The following is a 20,782-nucleotide window of genomic DNA, read 5'->3' on the forward strand; positions in this document are numbered from 1 at the left end:
AGCAGTATGTGAATGACGTAGAAGTATTGCGCCGTTGGTGATTACGGAAGAACCAGGAGTGTGGCGTGACCATGGTGAGAGAAGAGGGTCCAAGAAGGGATGTTATCAGGCCACTTTTCGGGTGGAGAAGGAGGGAGTCAGACCGTGGCCAAATTTCTGACACATTGTCCTTGCATATTTTCATTCTGGGCTTAGCTCTTAAACTTCTCCGAGCGGTGCCTGTTATGCTTTACAGAGTGGGGAAGAGGGTCTGGGTATTTGAGGCAAGAAGGGAAGGCAATGGACAAGAGAAGAGACTTTAAAAGATGCCATATGTTTCCAACTCTTTTAATTCTAAAATTTCTGTTTCAAGGGGAAGCAAAAGAAAACAAGGAAGTATGCGACCATGAAGCGAATGCTTAGTCTCAGAGATCAGAGGCTGTGAGTATCTGGAATTAACTGCCCAAGGATAGTCTAATAAGAGTCTAGAGAGGATAAGTAGTAAAAATTTTTGTTACTATTTTGTTTTTTCCTTATAATATTGTATCTTCGATTTATATAGCATGAGATAACCAGTGTTTAACAGTAATTTAGCTGCTGAGCGCTCACACTGGGAAAGGCTATGGGAATTAAACATTTAAGTGTTCCCTTTTTCTACCGTTATATGCTTTATCTGCCATATCGCATTTAAACCTCATGTCAGTTCGGTGAAGTCCGTATAATTCTCTTTATGTTTTTACCATTACACTACTACATTCCCCTGGGGTGGGGCGGGGGGAGTGTTTCTTGTTGAAAGATGGCAAGGTTAGAGACCGTGTTTGTCTTGTGTCTCCAGTGCCTGGTACTCAAATATTTTTTGTCAGAGAAAATGGGAAAACTCCAAGATATCTCCATTTTATAAGTCTTACTAATATAAGAATCCAAATCACTGTGGAAGAAGAAAGTGAAGCGATATTCCCTAGTATGAAGAGGATCAAAGCAGTGTCCCTGCTTAAGTGTAGAATAAGCATAGCTATTAAATAAAGACTGATCTTCAATGAGTTTAAGAGTCTCAGAAAGCCAGGCGCAGTGGCTCACGCCTGTAATCCCAGCACTTTGCGCGGCTGAGGCGAATGGATTACCTGAGGTGAGGAGTTCGAAAGCAGCCTGGCCAACATGGTGAAACCCCGTCTCCACTAAAAATACCAAAAAAAGTCTCAGAATAAGAGAGTGGTCGTTAAAACCTTCAGAATTATTCTTCTCAGCCTTTAGTGTGGATGTATTGTGTAATTTTTAGGAGTGACACTCCATTAATAATAATTTCTAGTTAGGGGTTAAGTTCTGTATATGTGTTTTTACATTTTGGCCCTTTATAAGAAGCATATGGGATAATACTTTCCCCCTACTGTTAAAGCATCTGGATCTTCAGAAGATAACTGTCACCCTTTTACCCATTGCTTGGAAGTGGATTTTGATCCTTGATATGAGAGATTGTAAGAAAGAAATGTAGTATAATCAGCTTTTATTTACTCATTAACAATTCTTATGCGTTATTGGCATTACTGATTAATTCTGATACTTCCAGGTACTGTACTTTGCACTGGTTATTTGCTCAGAAAGAGTATGCTGATATTAACATGAAGAAGTCACAAAGTAGGATTTCTTCTGTAGACCAAAAAAAATGGAACTTTAGATTTTTGAGATTTTAACTGCTGTGGTTTTTCTTCTCCCTTGGATATAATTTACTTTTTTCTTCCTAGTAAAGAAAAGGATAGATTAAAACCTAAAAAGAAAGAAAAGAAGGATCCCAGTGCATTAAAGGACAGAGAAGTGTGAGTAATCAAACATTTGAAGTTCTCCTTTAAAACCATAGACCGCTTAGAAATCCAGGCTTTCCCTGAGCTGGTTTGCTAACTTATTTGTTAGTAAGTCTACCACAACTATGTAGATGAAAGTGATATTGATGAGCATGTATCAATTCCAGTGGTTTGAAGGTTTTTGGATTTTATGGAGCAGTAAAATTTCCCCTAAAATCCAGGAGATATTATCGAGGATTATCAACTTTTTCTTTGCCAGGGATCTTTTAAGAGACAAAATTGCCGTTAACACACTAGCATTTCATAAAAGAGAGACTGTATCACCAAAAGATATTTAAAATATATTTTCAGAATAAAGATATGTATATAGAGATATAAAACCTTTATATAAAGATATAAAGGTATTTCATTCCTTTTGAGTAAATACATTTAACTTTATGAAAACTTTACCACATTTTCCTTGTTTTTCTAATTTTGCCCTGGATTGGTAATGGATATATCATCACAAGTAGATACTGGTCCATGGCCTAGCATTTGGAATCACTGTCATATTCAACCCAGACAACTTGGGCTAGGTGTGATACAGGTCCTGCTGTAGTGTATAATCCTAACACTAGACAAACTGTTCTCTATCACATTCCATAACAACAGTTTTAGAATCCTATAAGAATGACAAATGTGTTGGAGTATCATTCTAATCATACCTGTATTCTACCTCCCTGTGCCCATGGCGACTCTACTCTTGCTAGAGGAAGAGCTGGAATGGATAATTGCTTTTTTTATTTGTTTGTTTTTGATAATTGCTTTTTAAAAGTTGGTGACAAAAGTTGCCAGGGGAGCTGAGATTAAGATAATGATGTTACTTTCTTCGTTGCCTTCCTTTTTAGGATTTATTTCCAATGAACATGTACAAAAGAGTTTACAGCAAACAGTCCCAAGCAGAGAGTTCTATTTTGTTTTTTGTTAATACTAGGGTATCAATGTAAGTTTTACTTTGTTCTTGTTTTCTTTTTCCTTCAGTCCCCAACACCCTTCCTGCTTATTTTTCCAATATAATACACAGCTGGGCCCACCTTACCACATCCTCGTTGATACCAACTTTATCAACTTTTCCATAAAAGCCAAACTGGACTTAGTGCAGTCAATGATGGACTGTCTGTATGCCAAGTGTGAGTATCATACTTTTATGTTTCCGTGACATTTGTACAGAATAATTATATTTATACAAATACATGAAAAGAGGGAGAGGCCGGGCGCGGTGGCTCATGCCTGTAATCCCAGCACTTTGGGAGGCCGAGGCGGGCAGATCACGAGGTCAGGAGATTGAGACCATCCTGGCTAACACGGTGAAACCCCGTCTCTACTAAAAATACAAAAAAAATTAGCCGGGCGCGGTGGCGGGCACCTGTAGTCCCAGCTACTCGGGAGGCAGAGGCAGGAGAATGGCGTGAACCCGGGAAGCGGAGCTTGCAGTGAGCCGAGATTGTGCCACTGCATTCCAGCCTAGATGACAAAGCGAGACTCTGTCTCAAAAAAAAAAGAAAGAAAAGAGGGAGATGGGGTTCTTATTAACTGAATTGCTGGCCATTTAATTTATAGTGGTCACCATAGCAATGACCATGTTTAATGAATTGAAGTATAATGCAAACTCGACTGGAAAAAATTAAACTTTCACAATTCAGAAAACACTTAGAATGCTTCGAGTATCATTATGGACATCAATTTTGAACATAGGGGAATTTTCTGTTTTCGAATTCTAGATTTTAAAATTCTGGATAAATGAAAGATCTGTTTTTTAGTATCTGTATTCTTTTATGTTAACAAGGATATGTTGTCCCTTCTGCCCCAGTGTTGAAACACTAAATACGATATTCTGCCATTTATGATCACAGCCCTAGAAGTTAGATAGATGGTCAATTCCTAAGTTTATTCAGTTTGGTATTTATTTGTAGTACAGAGGATCTGAGGTAGTTTATTTATACCTAGGTATGTAATTTACCATTAATAGATTTCCCTTGTGTATTTATATATCCCCTCCTTTAAATGATCTTCCTTCACTACCATGAAGAGGAAAAAGAAAACTAAGGCCATGTATGAGGCCTATCATAGTAAGATCTGTCCCATTTGTAGCAGGTTTATATTTATATATTTTTTAGTCACCCGGTTAGAGGTACAAATTTTTAAACTTTGCCGTAGAGGAAAAATTATTGAAATCAAAGGGAAAAATTTGTACCTCCCTTTTTAAGTTTTAAAGGCTACTATATAATGAACAACAGTTACAGAGTGATAGAAATGTACATGTTGTTTACTGATTTATTATAATGAGCAAGGTGAGAAGATGGGGGTAAGGAATGTGTGAAGGAGGTATGAAAGCAGATTCTTTAGATGCCTAAAATTAGTTAAGAATGGCTCCCGCCAGGCGCAGTGGCTCACACCTGTAATCCTAGCACTCGCGGTAGCTCACGCCTGTAATGCCAGCACTTTGGGAGGCCAAAGCAGGTGGATCGTGAAGTCAAGATCGAGACCATCCTGGCCAACAAGGTGAAACCTCCTCTCTCCTAAAAATACAAATATCAGCTGGATGTGGTTGTGCGTGCCTGTAGTCCCAGCTACTTGGGAGGCTGAGGCAGAAGAATTGCTAGAACCTGGGAGGTGGAGGTTGCAGTAAGCCGAGATCTCACCACTGCACTCCAGCCTGGCGACGGAGAGAGACTCCGTCTAAAAAACAAAAAAGAGAATGGCTGCATACATTTATTAGCTATATATATTAAGATGTGAAGGTAGCCACCAGATGAGAAAAAAATGGAGCTAATGGAATAAAATAGTCTTCTCTACAGATCAGAATTGATTGGGTAGGAATGGTCAGGGGACCGTTGTTTTTTCATATAGGCCTTTCTGTATTATTTTTTAAAGCTATATACATATACTTTTTAAATAAATCTTTTAGAAATAATCTAAAGTTGAGGTGCTACCAGGCCTGTAAAAATGAGGCTTGGGTAACCCTGTATGGGGGAAGACACTAAACTTGGTAGTCTCTTTGTATTTCCCATGGTATTTCTAATTGAGCTGCTTTTCCAGGAGTGCTGTGACCTACTTATCAATGAAACGGATAGAGGGTCAAAGCATGGCCCTTTGCTTCCTTGGTGAATTGCTTCCTTGACTCTATACCTCCACCAGTAATATCTAGATGGTGACTGTTAGAGCTTTCGTCAGGATCGCTTTAGTCTTATGGTTAGACTTTCTTTAAATATGTATACTCTTTTTTTTTTTGAGACAGTCTCGCTCTGTCACCCAGGCTGGAGTGCAGTGGCATGATCTCAGCTCACTGCGACGTCTGCCTCCCAGGTTCAAGCAATTCTCCTGCCTCAGCCACCCGAGTAGCTAGGACATGCCACCATGCCTATCTAATTTTTGTATTTTTAGTAGAGATGGGTTTCACCATATTGGTCAGGCTGGTACACCCACCTTGGCCTCCCAAAGTGTTGGGATTGCAGGCGTGAGCCACCGTGCCTGGCCTTGCTTGCCCTTATACTTAAAGGAAGGCCTTTATCTTCCTCTTACCTTGAAAAGGCCTTTTTGATCTTTTCATAGTTCCTGGTCTCTTCCATTTCCACTTTATAGTCCCAACAAGGAAGGATAATTTGTTTCCCATCAGCTTTCTCTTCTGCCTGTGAATCCTGAGGCTGTTACTTTCCCTTTCCTTATAGTGGTTTTCCTGAGCCTGCTTCCCGACTTCAGTTGCAAGCCTTTGCGTACTTCACTGCTACATGGCTCTGAAATTGGTCCTCTTAAAGAACACATTGCCTTTTTTCATGATCTCAGTATTAAAATATATACATATATTTTGAGACGAAGTTTCACTCTGTGGCCTAGGCTGGAGTACAGTGGCGTGATCTCTGCTCACTGCAACCTCTGCCTCCCAGGTTCAAGTGATTCTCCTGCCTCAGCCTCCCGAGTAGCTGGGATTATAGGTGTGTGCTGCCATACCCAGCTAATTTTTGTGTAAAGTAGAGACGGAGTTTCTCTATGTTGGCCAGGCTGGTATCGAACTCCTGAGCTCAAGCATTCTGCCCACCTCGGCCTCCCAAAGTGCGGGGATTATAGGCATGAGCCACCACACCTGGCCAATATTAATGTACTTCTAAAAAATTCTAGCATAAAAAATTAAAGTTGAAGCCTGGGCAACATAGCGAGACCCCATGTCTACACAAAATTTAAAAATTAGCCAGGAGGCCGAGTGTGGTGGCTCACACCTGTAATCCTAGCACTTTGGGAAGCCAAGGCAGGCAGATCACCTGAGATCAGGAGTTCGAGACCAGTCTGGCCAACATGGTGAAACGCCACCTCTACTAAAAATACAAAAATCAGCCAGGCACAGTGGCATGTGCCTATAATTCCAGCTACCTGGGAGGCTGAGGTGGGAGAATTGCTGGAACCTGGGAGGCAGAGGCCTCAGTGAGCTGAGATCGTGCCACTGCACTCCAGCCTGGGTGACAGAGCGAGACTCTGTCTCAAAAAAAAAAAAAAAGAAAGCCAGGCATGGTGGCATGCACCTGTGGTCCTAGCTACAGATGTTGAGGTGGGAGGATCACTTGAGCCTGGGAGGCCGAGGCTACAGTGAATTGTGATTATGCCACTACACTCCAGCCCAGTCAACAGAGTGAGACCCTGTCTTTAAAAAAAAAAAAAAAGAAGAAGAAGAAGAAAAGAAAGTTGGGATGGGCAAGATCCTTCACACCTGTAGTCCCTGCAGATTGGGAGGCCGAGGTGGGAGGAATTCTGGGCTTGAACTCAGGAGTTCAAGACCAGCCCAGGCAACATGGTGTGACCGCATCTGTACAAAAAAACTTTTTTTTTAAATCAGGCCAGGCATAGTGGCTCATGCCTGTAATCCCACCACTTTGGGAGGCCAAGGTGGGTGGATCGCTTGAGCCCAGGAGTTTGAGACCAACCTGGGCAACATGGCAAAACCCTGTATCTACCAAAAGAAACCACAAAAATTAGCTGAGCGTGGTGAAGCATGTCTATGGTCCCAGCTGCTTGGGAGGCTGAGGTGGGAGGATCACTTGAGCCTGGGAGGTCGAGGCTGCACTGAGCCATGTCCATGTCACTGCCCTCCAGCCTGGGTGACAGAAAAAGAACCTGTCTCAAAACGGAGTGGAGGAAGAAAGTTGCTTATAATGCATTTCCTCAAAGGGGCAATTACAAAAAGTCATAAATAACTGTGGGAGAGGGAGGGTTAATTTTATTTATTGATGAAAATGGCCTGTAATCCCAGCACTTTGGGAGGCCGAGGCACGCGGACTACCTGAGGTCTGGAGTTCAAGACCAGCGTGGCCAGCATGGCAAAACTCTCTCTCTACTCCAAAAAAAATTAGCCAGGCATGGTGGCAGGCCCCTATAATTCCAGCTACTCAGGAGGCTGATGCAGGAAAATTACTTGAACCCCAGAGGCAGAAATTTCAGTGAGCCAAGATCGTACCATTGCACTGCAGCCCAGGCAGCAAGAGCGAAACTCCATCTCAAAAAAAAATGAATCATATATTATTTTTTTCTTTATAAAACAGATTTACTGAAATATAATGATTCCCTTTACAACTATACAGTTCATCCCTTTAAAGTGTACAGTTCAGTGATTTCTAGTTGTGCATCATCCATCACCATAGTCAATTTTAGAACTTCCATTATCCGGGGAAGAAACCTGGAGACCCTTAGCCATCACCCTGCAACCCTCACCATTCTCTCTATTTCTAGGCAACCACTAATCTACTTTCTGTTGCTATAAATTTCCCTATTCTGGACATTTAATAAAAATAGAATCTTAAAATATTTGGTCCTCTTTCATTTAGCATACTATTTTCAAGGATCATTTATATTACAGCTTGTATCAGTGCTTCATTTCTTTTTATTACTGAATAACAGTCCACTATATGGATAGATCACATTTTAATCATTTCTACTTGCTGCTTACATTGAACTATATATTTTGAATATTTTTCCATGGCATGTATACATAAATGGGCCTCATTCTTTTATTTTGAGTCGGGGTCTTGCTCTGTCAACCAGGCTGGAATACACTGGTCTGAGCCAATAGCTCACGGCAGCCTCAACCTCCAGGTCTCAAGTGATCCTCCAGCCACAGTCTCCCAAGTAGCTGAGACTACTGGAAAGAGCCACTATGCCTATTTTATGCCTGGCTATTTTATTTATTTATGTTTTGTAGAAACAAGGTATCAATCATGTTGCTCAAGGTTTTTTTTTTTTTTTAAAGACAGGGTCTTAACTCTGTCACCCAGGCTGGAGTACAGTGGTGTGATCTCAGCTCACTACAGCCTCTGCTTCCCGGATTCAAGCAATTCTCATGCCTCAGCCTCCCACTAGCCGGGATTGCAGGTGTGTACCACCACACCCACCTAATTTATTTATTTATTTATTTATTTTTTGTGGCAGAGCCTCACTCTGTCACCCGGGCTGGAGTGCAGTGGCGCAATCTCGGCTCACTGCAACCTCTGCCTGCAGGCTTCAAGTGATTCTCCTGCCTCAGCTTCCCAAGTAGCTGGGATTACAGGCATGTGCCGCCATTTTGTATTTTTAGTAGAGACGGGGTTTCACCATGTTGACCAGACTGGCCTCGAACTCCTGACCTCAGGTGACCCGCTCGCCTCAGCCTTCCAAAGTGCTGGGATTACAGACGTGAGCCACTGTGCCCAGCCCTAATTTTTATATTTTTAGTAGAGATGGGGTTTTGCCATGTTGGCCAGGAATTCTTTTTTAGAGTCACATATGGCCGGGCACGATGGCTCACGCCTATAATCCCAGCATTTTGGGAGTTCAAGGCAGGTGGATTGCTTCAGGTCAGGAGTTCAAAACCAGCCTGACCAACACGGTGAAACCCCGTCTCTACTAAAACTACAAAAATTAATTGGCCGTGGTGGAGGGCGCCTGTAATCCCAGCTACTCGGGAGGCTGAGGCAGGAGAATCGCTTGAACCTGGGAGGCAGAGATCACGCCACTGGACTCCAGCCTGGGCAACAAAACGAGACTTGAGACTTCCTCTCAAAACAAAATAAAAAATGAATAAAGTTACATACTATAATCACTTCTCAGCCTTTTGGCTAAAATCAAGTGTAAAGTTACATACTATTCTATTGTTTAAATACATAATTTTTTTTTTTTTTTTTTGAGACAGAGTCTTGCTCTGTCCCCCAGGCTGGAGTGCAGTGGCACGATCTCGGCTCACTGCAAGCTCCGTCTCCTGGGTTCAGGCCATTCTCCTGCCTCAGCCTCCTGAGTAGCTGGGACTATAGGCGCCCGCCACCGCACCCGGCTAATTTTTTGTATTTTTAGTAGAGACGGGGTTTCACTGTGGTCTCGATCTCCTGACCTTGTGATCCGCCCGCCTCGGCCTCCCAAAGTGCTGGGATTACAGGCGTGAGCCACCGCGCCCGGCCTAAATACATAATTTTTTTAACCCAGTATCTTATTAGGTATTTGGATTATTTCCAGGTTCTACCCAATTAACAAGTCTATAGTAAATATCCTTATGAATATGTCTCCGTAAGAGTGTATTTCTTTAGGATACATTGTCTAGAAGCTGTATTATATATCAAGGGATTTGTGTATTTTTAATAGGTATTGCAAATTTGCCCTCAAATAGTTATACTAATGTATATACCTACAAACTTAGCATGAGAATACTTGTTTCCTCAATATTGGGTATTTTCTTTTTTCTTTTCTTTTTTTTTTTTTGAGATGGAGTTTCGCTCTTGACACTCAGGCTAGAGTGCAATGGCATGATCTTGGCTCATTGCAACCTCCATCTCCTGGGTTCAACTGATTCTCCTGCCTCAGCCTCCCAAGTAACTGGGATTACAGGTGCCCAACACTATGCCCAGCTATTTTTTTTATTTTTAGTAGAGATGGGTTTCACTGTGTTGGCCAGGCTGATCTCGAACTCCTGACCTCAGGTGATCTGCCTGCCTCAGCCTCCCAAAGTGCTGGGATTATAGACGTGAGCCACTATGCCTGGCCAATATTGGGTATTTTCATCTGTTTAATCTTTGCCACTCTTCTAGGTGCCACTCTTCCCAGTCTTTGGCCCAACAGACTCAGTTCAAATGTTGGCTTTACCATTTGCTATCTATTTAGTTAACTTCTTTGTGTCTCAGGTTCCTCACTTCTAAAATAGGGATGATGATTTTTTTTTAACTTATTATATGGCTTTCTTTTTATGTGATCAGATTTACATTATCTGGCTATTTCATGGCTTCTTGTGGTTCACATTTAAATTTGATTTCATCTAAGCCAGGCACAGTAGCTCATGCCTGTAATCCCAGCACTTTGGGAGCCCAAGACAGGAGGAGTGATTAATCCCAGGAGTTCAAGACAGCCTGGGCAACATAGCAAAGCCCCATCTCTACAAAAAAAAAAAAAAAAAAGTTTTTTTTTAATTAGCTGGTCATAGTGGTGTGTACCTGTGGTCCTAGCTACTTGGGAGGCTGAGGTGGGAGGATCATTAGAACCCAGGAGGATCACTAGAACCCAGGAGGTCGAGGCTGCAGTAAGCTGAGATCGTGCCACTGCACTCCAACCTGGGCAACAGAGCAAGACTCTGTCTCAAAAAAATAAAATTAAAATAAATAATTTTTTTCCCATCAGAAACTTACATTAATATAAAAATAATGATGGAGTTCAGCTTAGTTTTTTTTTCCCCAGATATGTTTATAACAGGGAATCTGCGATTTGGGGTTGGGACAGTCTTAGTTTCTTAGGGATTTTTTTTTTTTTTTTTTTGAGACGGAGTCTCGCTCCGTCGCCCAGGCTGGAGTGCACTGGCGCGATCTCGGCTCACTACAAGCTCCGCCTCCAGGGTTCATGCCATTCTCCTGCCTCAGCCTCCCAAGTAGTTGGGACTACAGTCGCCCGCCGCCACGCCCGGCTAATTTTTTGCATTTTTAGTAGAGATGGGGTTTTTCCGTGTTAGCCAGGATGGTCTCAATCTCCTGACCTCGTGATCCACCCGCCTCGGCCTCCCAAAGTGCTGGGATTACAGGCGTGAGCCACCGCTCCCGGCCGTGTCCTGCGTCTTTAAAACTCTGAGCTGGGATATAATTCAGGGATAATTTCTTTACAAGTTCTGTCCTTAATGTGAATTTTTTTCCCTGGCAGGTATCCCTTGTATAACTGACTGTGTAATGGCTGAAATTGAGAAATTGGGGCAGAAGTATCGAGTGGCTCTAAGGTAGGAAGGAGGTAGACTAGATCTGTTCTAGATTGGTATACTGAAGATTCATCTGTTTGCTGTTGAAAGATTTCTTGGCCAGTTAGTTTAAGTGAAAATCGTGTAAAACTATCATTTTTGGGGAAGTTGTTTTGGTCTTTCTCTCACACAAAAATCAGTTCCAGTTAGAGTAAGTATCTAAACTTTTAATAGAAAATACAGAGAATATCTTGGCCATGTTCAGTGGCCTGTAATCCCAGTACTTTGGGAGGCCGAGGCAGGCGGATCACCTGAGGTCAGGAGTTTGAGACCAGCCTGACCAACATGGAGAAACCCTATCTCTTCTAAAAATACAAAATTAGTCGGTCGTGGTGGCGGGTGCCTGTAATCCCAGCTACTGGGGAGGCTGAAGCAGGAGAATCGCTTGAACCCAGTAGGCGGAGGTTGCATGAGGCTAGATTGTGCCATTGCACTCCAGCCTGGGCAACAAGAGCAAAACTGTCTCAAAAAAAAAAAACAAAAAAAAAAGAGTATCTTAATGAGATTGAATATTTGTGTATAGCAAAACTTATCATTAACAAAGTAAACAGACATACATAATCAACAAAGGGCTTATTTTCAAAATGCATAAAGAACTTCACATCCATAAGAAAAACACAATTCTTAAATTCACAATGAGTTGTCATTTAATGCCCATTAGATTGGCTAAAATTTTTTAATGAGCTTGACAATGCCAAGAATAGTTAAGGCCGTGAAGCAATAGAAATTCTCATACTTAACTACTAAGGGTATAATAAATTGGTCATCACTTTGGAGAGCAATTTGACAATATCTGGTAAAATCCAGGTTGTACATACTCTTAACAACACAGTCTTTTAACCTGGAGGTCACAGTCTGTAGGTAATTATATTAGTTTAAAGGATCACGATGCATGGTGGGTTTGGGGGTTTTTTTGTGTTTGTTTTGTTTTGTTTTAGAAGCAAAGTATTGCTCTGTCACCCAGGCTGGAGTGCAGTGGCACAATCAGGGCTCACTGCAGCCTCGACCTCCTGGGCTTAAGCAGTCGTCCTGCCTCAGCACCCTCAAGTAGCTGGGACTACAGGCATGCAACACCTTACATGGCCAGTTTTTTAAAATTTCGGTAGAGACGAGGTCTCACCATGTTGCCCAGACTAGTCTTAAAGTTGTGGGCTCAAGTGATCCTCCCACCTTGGCCTCTCAAAGTGCTGGGATTATAGGCATAAGCCACCACGCCCGACCCCTGAGTATATTTTTTAGTGTAATAGAAGAAACTATAGGCTGGGCATGGTGGCTCATGACTGTAATCCCAACACCTTGGGAGGCTGAGGCGAACAGATTGTTTGAGCCCAGGATTTCCAGTCCAGCCTGGGCATCATGGTGAAACCCTGTCTCTACAAAAAGTAAAAAAATTAACCAGGCGTGGTGGCACACACCTGTAGTCTCAGCTACTCGGGAGGCTGAGGTGGGAAGATTGCTTGAGCCCAGGAGGCAGAGGTAGCAGTGAGCTGAGATGGTACCACTGCACTTTGAGACTCTGTCTCAAAAAAAAAAAAAGAAAGAAATTATAAAATATTAGTATGAATATGTAGAAAAAATTGGGTACTACGTCACAAAAGTTTTTTTGCTGTTATATGTGTGTATATGTATATGTGTGCATACTGTATGCTAGATAAAATCTAATGCTATGGGTTCTGGTAAAAAAAGAAAAGAAAAGAAAAAAAGATTGCTATAGAGAAGTTCACCTACTATTGGAGTCAAATATTGGCATCTTTTTATGTATGTAATAGCAAAAAATTGCAGGCAGCCAAAAGAAATGACTTTTCTTAAGCCATTAAGAAAATAAAGGATGGCCAGGCATGGTGGCTCATGCCTGTAATCCCAGCACTTTGGGAGGCCGAGGCAGGCAGATCATTTGAGATCAGGAGTGATCCTGAACATGGTGAAACCCTATCTCTACTAAAATACAAAAATTAGCCAGGCATGGTGGCGGGCGCCTGTAATCCCAGCTACTCTGGAGGCTGAGGCAGGAGAATCATTTGAACCCAGGAGGCGGAGGTTTCAGTGAGCCAAGGTCGTGCCACTGTACTCCAGCCTGGGCTACAGAGCAAGACTCTGTCTCAAAAAAAAAAAAAAAATAGGACTGGGTACAGAGGCTGATATATAATCCCAACACTTTGTGAGGCCAAGTGGGGAGGATTGGTTGAGCCCAGGAGTTTAAGACCAGCCTGGCCAACATAATGAGACCCTGGCTCTACAAATTTTAAAAAATTAGCCAGGCGTGGTGGCATATGCCTGTAGTCATAGCTACTGTGGCGGTTGAGCCAAGAGAATTGCTTGAGCCCAGGAGTTCGAGGTTGCAGTGAGCTATGATCACACCACTCCACTCCAGCCCCAAAAACAAAGTGAGACCTTGTCTCTTTAAAAAAGAAAGAAGGCCGGGCGCGGTGGCTCAAGCCTGTAATCCCAGCACTCTGGGAGGCCGAGGCGGGCAGATCACGAGGTCAGGAGATCGAGACCATCCTGGCTAACACGGTGAAACCCCGTCTCTACTAAAAAAAATACAAAAAACTAGCCGGGCCAGGTGGCGGGCGCCTGTAGTCCCAGCTATTCGGGAGGCTGAGGCAGGAGAATGGCGTAAACCCGGGAGGCGGAGCTTGCAGTGAGCTGAGATCCGGCCACTGCACTCCAGCCCGGGCGACAGAGCGAGACTCCGTCTCAAAAAAAAAAAAAAAGAAAAAAAAAGAAAGAAAAGAATAGGTAAGCTGTGGAATGCTTGTTAATAAAATACTATACAAGAGTGAAGATGAGTGAACTAGAGTTATGTGTCAATATGGATAAATCTCAAAAACAATATAAAATATATAAAAAAAAAGCAGCAGTCAGGCACTGTGGCTCACTCCTGTAATCCCAGCAGTATTGGGAGCCCGAAGCGGGAGGATTCTTTGAGCCCAGGAATTTGAGACCAGCCTGGGCAACATAGTGAGACCCAATGTCTATGAAACATTTTCAGATTAGCTAGGCATGGTGGCAGGTACTTGTATTCCTAGCTACTTGGGAGGCTGAGGTAGAAGGATTGTTTGAGCCAGGGAGGTTTGTGATCATACCACTGCACTCTAGCCTGGGAGACAGCGAGACCCTGTCTTAAAAAAAAGAAAAAGAGCAATGCTGAGCACTGTTACACACACCTCTAGTTCCAGTTACTTGGGAAGCTGAGGCAGAAGGATCACCTGAGCCTAGGAGTTTCAAGCCAGCCTAGACAACAAGACTGCAGTCTCTTAAAAAAATTAAAAAAAAATTTTAAAAAGGCAAGAACATATGTGGAGTACACCATTTATCTAAAGTGTAAAAACATGCAAACCAATTCTGCATTGTTTATAGATATGTGTATATGCTTTTTTTTTTTTTTTTTTTTTTAAAAACACATTCTCACTCTGTCACCCAGGCTGGAGTGCAGTGATGCTATCACACAGCTCACTACAGCCTTAACCTCTCTGGCTCAAGTGATCCTCCTGCTTCGGCTTCCCAAGTAGCTGGGACTACAGGTGCATACCACTATGCATGTCTGAATTTTTTTTTTTCCTTTTGCATGGCTAATTTTTTAAAAATTTGCTTGGTAGAGGCCGGGCATGGTGGTTCATGCCTGTAATCCTGGCACTTAGGAAGGCTGTGGTGGGCGGATCACCTGAGACTAGGAGTTCAAGACCAGCCTGACCAATGTGGTAAAACCTCATCTCTGCTAAAAACACAAAAATTAGCTGGGCATAGTGGCAGGCACCTATAATCCCAGCTACTAGGGATGCTGAGGCAGGAGAATTGCTTGAGCCTAGGAGGCAGAGGCTGCAGTGAGCCAAGATCATGCCACTGCACTCCAGCCTAGGCAACAGAGCAAGACTCTATCTCAAAAAGGCTGGACATGGTGGCTCACGCCTGTAATCCCAGCACTTTGGGAGGCTGAGGTAGGCAGATCATCTGAGGTCGGGAGTTCCAGACCAGCTTGGCTAACATGCCCATAATCCCAGCTACTCAGGAGGCTGAAGCGGGAGAATCGCTTGAACCTGGGAGGCAGAGGTTGCAGTGAGCTAGGATAGTGCCACTGCACTCCAGTCTGGGTGACAGAGTGAGACTCCATCTCTGGGAAAAAAAAATTTTTTTTGGTAGAGATAGGGTCTCACTATGTTGCCCAGCTGGTCTCAAACTCCTGGTCTCAAGTGATCTTCCTGCTTTGGCCTCCCAGAGTGCTGGGATTATAGTCATGATCCTCCACACCCAGCCTGGCAATTTTTAAAACAATAAAAACAAGGAATGAGAGGGGAGAAAATAGAGGCACCAAGTGGAAACACTAAGTTTGGCTGTCAAGAGATGCAGAAATGGGGTGTTAGCTGGAGGGGGGTATAGGTAAAAAGATTATTTTTCTTTTTTTAAGACAGAGAATATACGACAGCATGTTAGTATGTTTCTGGGAAAGAGCTAGTAGAGAGGAGACAAGTGATTTCAGGAGTAAAGAGATAACCGAAAGAGCATAGTCTAGACTGTTGCCCACCTAGTTTGTCAGCAACCAGTCCATCCTCCCTCTAGCATATCCTCCCCAGCACAGCCTGCTTAGTTTTTCCAAGACAGAGCTTTGTTCTTACCACTTTGTCCCCCAGAAATCTTTAATGACTCCTCATTACCTGTGTCATCACACTTCTCAGCCTAGCACTGGAGACTCTTTCTAGCCCCATTTCATTCTTCTCTCCACAAACACTCTTCCCCCCGCCAGAAAGATGTGTTTACTCTTCCCCAAACACCAAGAAACCATTTTACAGTTGTCTGGTGTCCTATTTGGTACCCTCACATTGCTTGGCACATTCTTTAATCTTATTTCACCCCTATGTCATTTTTTTCTAAATATTCCCAACCCACATTGACCTAGCACTGAACTACTGCAATATGGAGGAGTATTTGTGTTGTACTTGATACATATGTGCTGTCTTGTATTTTTCTTCATTTCGGTAACTCATCATCATTGTTAATAGAAAGAGCATGGCTCTCAGAGTCACACAGAGTTGGGGTTTTTCTTTTTCAAATATGTATGGAAATAATACATGTTTGAATGATTTATGGCAAACAATATAAGCATATACATATAGTAAAAGGTAAAAGTCTGCCTCTACATTCATACTTTGTCCATTCTAATACTCCAAGAGTGACAACTAAGAAAGGTTAATATATTTTTCCAGACCTTTTTCTGTGCAAATGCAAATCTAGATAAAGAGTATTGGAAAGAAGGATTTGTATTTTATTAATTAAATTTTATATATATATGCGCATGCGTATGCCCTGCTTTGTTTATTCAACAATTTAGCGTAGGTCCTTCCACATTGGTACGTACAGCTGTACCTCATTTTTTTTTTAATAGGATAAGGGCACCAAAATATGTTTAACTTTTACCTTTCTAATGGATATTTTGATTTTTTTCACTTACTGTAAACTGCTGAGGGATCATCCTTGTGCCTATATTCTTGTTCATTTGTGTGTAAGACAGCTTCTTAAAAGTGTAATGGTTAGGTTAAAATGGGTTTTGTTTTTGAATCCTGGCTTTTCCCAGCTGTGTAGCTTTGAATAAAGTAATTTAATCTCTCTAAGCCTGCTTCCTCGTCTGTAGAATAGATATATAATAACTCAGAATTTTGTGATGATTAAATGATCGAAAGCACACCAGCTGTCAGGCAGGAAGCCTTCATTCCCTGCCCCGTGAATTGTCTTTCCAGTGAGAGGATAAAGTTCAGGAGAGTAGTGCCTTAAAATCTCTGCGTAGATCATGTTACTTTTATTGCACTGATTAAAACTCAGAAAGTTATCCAGTTGATTGAACGTTTTCTTTAATCCACCTACAGGATCGCCAAGGATCCAAGATTTGAACGATTACCATGTACACACAAAGGGACTTATGCAGATGACTGCTTAGTACAGAGAGTAACTCAGGTATTATCAGTTCATAACTGTTTACTTTGTGCTTTAAAAAAACAATGTAAACTATTGTCTCCTGAATGTTCATGGTCAGTAAAGCATCTAGGAATATACATTGTGGTTTAAAAAAAAAATGGCATAGCATTCCTTCATAAAAAGTATAGGTGTCTTCATTTACTTGAGAAAGTGGATTGAAAACGTATACTCTAACCATAATGGAAAGAGTACAGGCTTGGGGAGGAGACACGGGTTTCACATCTCAGCACCTGCATTTACTGGCTATGTGATTTGGGACATTTAACTGATTCTTTATCTCACAAATCTCTGTAAAATGATTTTAAGTGAGTTAATGTGGAACCCATTTACTTTTGATGTAGGAATTTTGTTTCTCTTCATGATGCCTAATCCAAAAGTGCTTCTTAGTTATGTCTGAGAATCTCCCAAGGTGCTATTTCACACATACCCTAGAATAAGTACATTTTTAATTCCTTCATTAAGCACCACAAGGACTTCTGCTACTGAGTGCTTTTATAAGGGCCTCTCTTTGCTGATGATAATCTTCATCTGCTGACCACAGAGCCATCCCTTTAGTCACTTCAACCCATAGGTGGGGCCAGTATTTCCCACAGCACAGCTGACACCACTCTGCCACTTTATATAAAACTCAGTAGGAGAGTCAGACATGACAGAAATGAAGCTTCCTACAAAATAGCTTTCACCTGACAGCTAAATGTTACTGCTTTTATAACTGCTAGGCTCTAGTTTCAGGCCCTGAAAATCCTATTTAGGCTTCCTGTTTCGGGGGTAGCCTACCTCTAACATCAGTAGGCCCAGAGCACACCCAAGCCCCAAGATCTAGGGAAAGGAGGGAGCTATGGCCTCCAAATTAAGGCACTTTTTATGTCCATGGAGTTCCTCGGAGCATTTTCCCAAAACTAAACAATTGTCTGCCCCAAGCGTGAAAGTCCCTTTCATTTATGAGCAGAAAACAGTTTGCAGCTTGTGAATGCTTTTCAACCTTCTCCTCCTCAAGATTCTTAATGCTGCATTCAGCCCAGGCAACTTGTTTATTTTATATAACAAGATTAAGAGCTCCTAGATCATAGTAGCTACTCAACAAATTGTTACAGCCTGCCCTTCGCTACTTACTGTGAAAATGAACTATTCTTAGATTAGTCAGTGGTTGTGCCATTATCCAGTAGTCACTAAGCGTGCTCAATGACCTCAGTGTGAACATCACTCCATGTCTCTTACAGCATAAGTGTTACATTGTGGCCACAGTTGACCGGGATCTTAAAAGAAGAATCCGTAAGATTCCTGGAGTTCCTATTATGTACATTTCTAACCACAGGTGAGAGATTTCTTTTGGGGAAGGGAATAGAAATATATAATTGATATCAATTGAAAATGAGGACAAGTGATAAGGTTATAAAGGATTTGAAAGAAATTGTGTCAAATGTTTACATAGTTATGTTTGAAAAAATGAGACAAAGCAAGAGCTAGGGCAAAAGAGAGAGGATTTAAGGAATGAGGCAAACATTTAAATTGTTAGAATAAGATTACTGGAAGAAATAGATGTATTGTTTTAAACAAAAGCGGTAATTTAAATCAAGCTAATCTTTTTGGCCAGAAATACCTATTTTGAAAGATTTTTTTTTTTATTAACACCTCATCTGAGAAATGGAAAGCTTATTTAAAAAAAAAAAAAGCTATTATCCTTCTTGGCTATTTTATGTCAGTCCTCAGACTTATTTTCCAGCTTTTCAGCTTGGGGAGAGCACAATGTGGTAGGAAATCTATGGACTAAGAAGTTGGACTTACTGATCTCAGATCCTCAGTTCACCTCTTGCTGACTTGTGTGACTTTGAAAAAATAATCATATTGTATTATAGTCAGCATTTTGCTGTGAATCATTCATTATGATGCTCCCCTAAATTGTTCCCACTGACAAAAAGGATTCAGAGCGGGGGTGAGAGTATTGCAGTCTGTAAAGGCTGGGTTTTTAGATGGGTTCTCTTCCCATCTTTCTTACCAGTGTTAATTTTTTTTCCTGGTCAGATACAACATCGAACGGATGCCAGATGATTATGGAGCCCCTCGATTCTAATTCTTATAAGACACAATTCCTCTGCCTTTCTTCAACCAGCTTTCTCTTGTTGCCAGTTCATTACATGAAATGTAGCGGGATTTTTAAGGAATCAGAGAGACCGATGGAGTTCAGGAAGGTATTTATTATTTAGGTGCACTGGACCAGTTGGATTAACATCCAAAGGACTGAGCCCTGAACAAAGAGTTAAGTTACCTTTTAAGCATTTTGTGGGGCGGCGGGGCGGGATCTGTGCAGGGGGAAGCATATTATAGAAGTGAGAAAGACAATTAATTGAGACATGCATTACATCATTTCTTTCTTTTCAAGGAAAAACATGTTTTATGACTTGAGTTTATCTGTCTAGTTACCTTGCAGCCGCACAGCTAGAGAAACGGTATTTACAATGCCTGGGAAAGGAGGAGAGATAAGGCTCACTAGCCACAGAAAACAGGCAGTTAATTTTTAAAGGACTCCAGCTCTTTCTCTTTATCTCAGGGAATTGGGTTCTCTTAGATACAACTGAGTTTCTGCTTACACATTTTTAAATTTCTTTTAATTCCTTTTCCAGTGCAATAGCATGAATTATTATTCTGTTGACCTATTAGCCCTATTATGAGCTGAGGGTAGTTAGATATGCTCACTCTTTTTTTTTTTTTTTTTTTTTTTTTCTTGAGACGAAGTTTTGCTCTGTCACCAGGCTGGAGTGCAGTGGCGCGATCTGGGCTCACTGCAACCCCTGCCTCCCAGGTTCAATTGATTCTCCTGCCTCAGCCTCCTGAGTAGCTGGGATAACAAGTACGTGCCACCATGCCCAACTAATTTTTTTTTTTTTATTAGAGACAAATACTTTCGTATTTTCAATACAGAAAAATATGCCTCAGCCTCCCAAAGTGCTGGAATTACAGGCGTGAGCCACCGTGCCTGGTCTGCTCACTTTCTGATGCTGCTTTTTTGTTGTTTGTTTGTATGTTTGTTTGTTTTGAGACGGAGTCTCGCTCTGTCACCAGGCTGGAGTGCAGTGGCGCGATCTCAGCTCACCGCAACCTCCGCCTCCCAGGTTCAAGCGATTCTCATGCCTCAGCCTGTGGAGTAGCTGGGACTACAGGTGCACGCCACCACGCCCAACTAATTTTTGTATTTTTAGTAGAGACAGGGTTTCACCATGTGGGCCAGGATGGTCTTGGTCTCTTGACCTCATGATCCACCCACCTCAGCCTCCCAAAGTGCTGGGATTACAGGCATGAGCCACTGTGCCTGGTCACTGATGCTGTTCTGAAATTGATATTTTGTCTCATAAAAATTAGGCCAGGCACGGTGGCTCACACCTGTAATCCCAGCACTTTGGGAGGCCAAGGTGGGTGGATCACCTGAGGTCAGGAGTTCGAGACCAGCCTGGACAACATGGCAAAACCCCATCTCTACTAAAACTACAAAAAAATTAGCTGGGTGTGGTGTCATGTGCCTATAATCCCAGCTACTGGGGAGGCCGAGGCACGAGAACCTCTTGAACCCAGGAGGCGGAGGTTGCAGTGAGCTGAGATTGCACCACTGCATTCCAGCCTGGGTGACAAAGTGAGACTGTCTCAAAAAAAAAAATTAATGCTGATCAAAAGGTATAAAATCTCAGACAGCCGGGCGCGGTGGCTCAAGCCTGTAATCCCAGCACTTTGGGAGGCCGAGACGGGCGGATCACGAGGTCAGGAGTTTGAGACCATCCTGGCTAACACG

At 42.2% G+C, this 20,782-nt stretch overlaps 1 protein-coding gene across 3 annotated transcripts; it reads left to right on the forward strand.

The window, feature by feature from the left end:
- Nucleotides 1–17: 17 nt before the first annotated feature.
- Nucleotides 18–20,232, forward strand: FCF1 (FCF1 rRNA-processing protein). Of its 3 annotated transcripts, none has more exons than XM_005561775.5 (8): nucleotides 18–74; nucleotides 353–420; nucleotides 1,719–1,790; nucleotides 2,796–2,944; nucleotides 10,944–11,016; nucleotides 16,893–16,980; nucleotides 18,222–18,316; nucleotides 19,024–20,232. In XM_005561775.5, the coding sequence occupies exons 1-8, from the start codon at nucleotides 72–74 to the stop codon at nucleotides 19,070–19,072; spliced, it is 597 nt and encodes a 198-aa protein (XP_005561832.2). In that variant the 5' UTR covers nucleotides 18–71; the 3' UTR covers nucleotides 19,073–20,232. The 3 variants fall into 3 exon arrangements, with proteins under 3 accessions (XP_005561832.2, XP_073853941.1, XP_045252687.1); XM_073997840.1 differs by having other exon boundaries at nucleotides 1,724–1,790; XM_045396752.3 differs by lacking the exon at nucleotides 1,719–1,790.
- Nucleotides 20,233–20,782: the final 550 nt, after the last annotated feature.

The sequence above is a fragment of the Macaca fascicularis genome, chromosome 7, assembly GCF_037993035.2.
Source record: "Macaca fascicularis isolate 582-1 chromosome 7, T2T-MFA8v1.1".
NCBI lineage: Eukaryota > Metazoa > Chordata > Mammalia > Primates > Cercopithecidae > Macaca > Macaca fascicularis.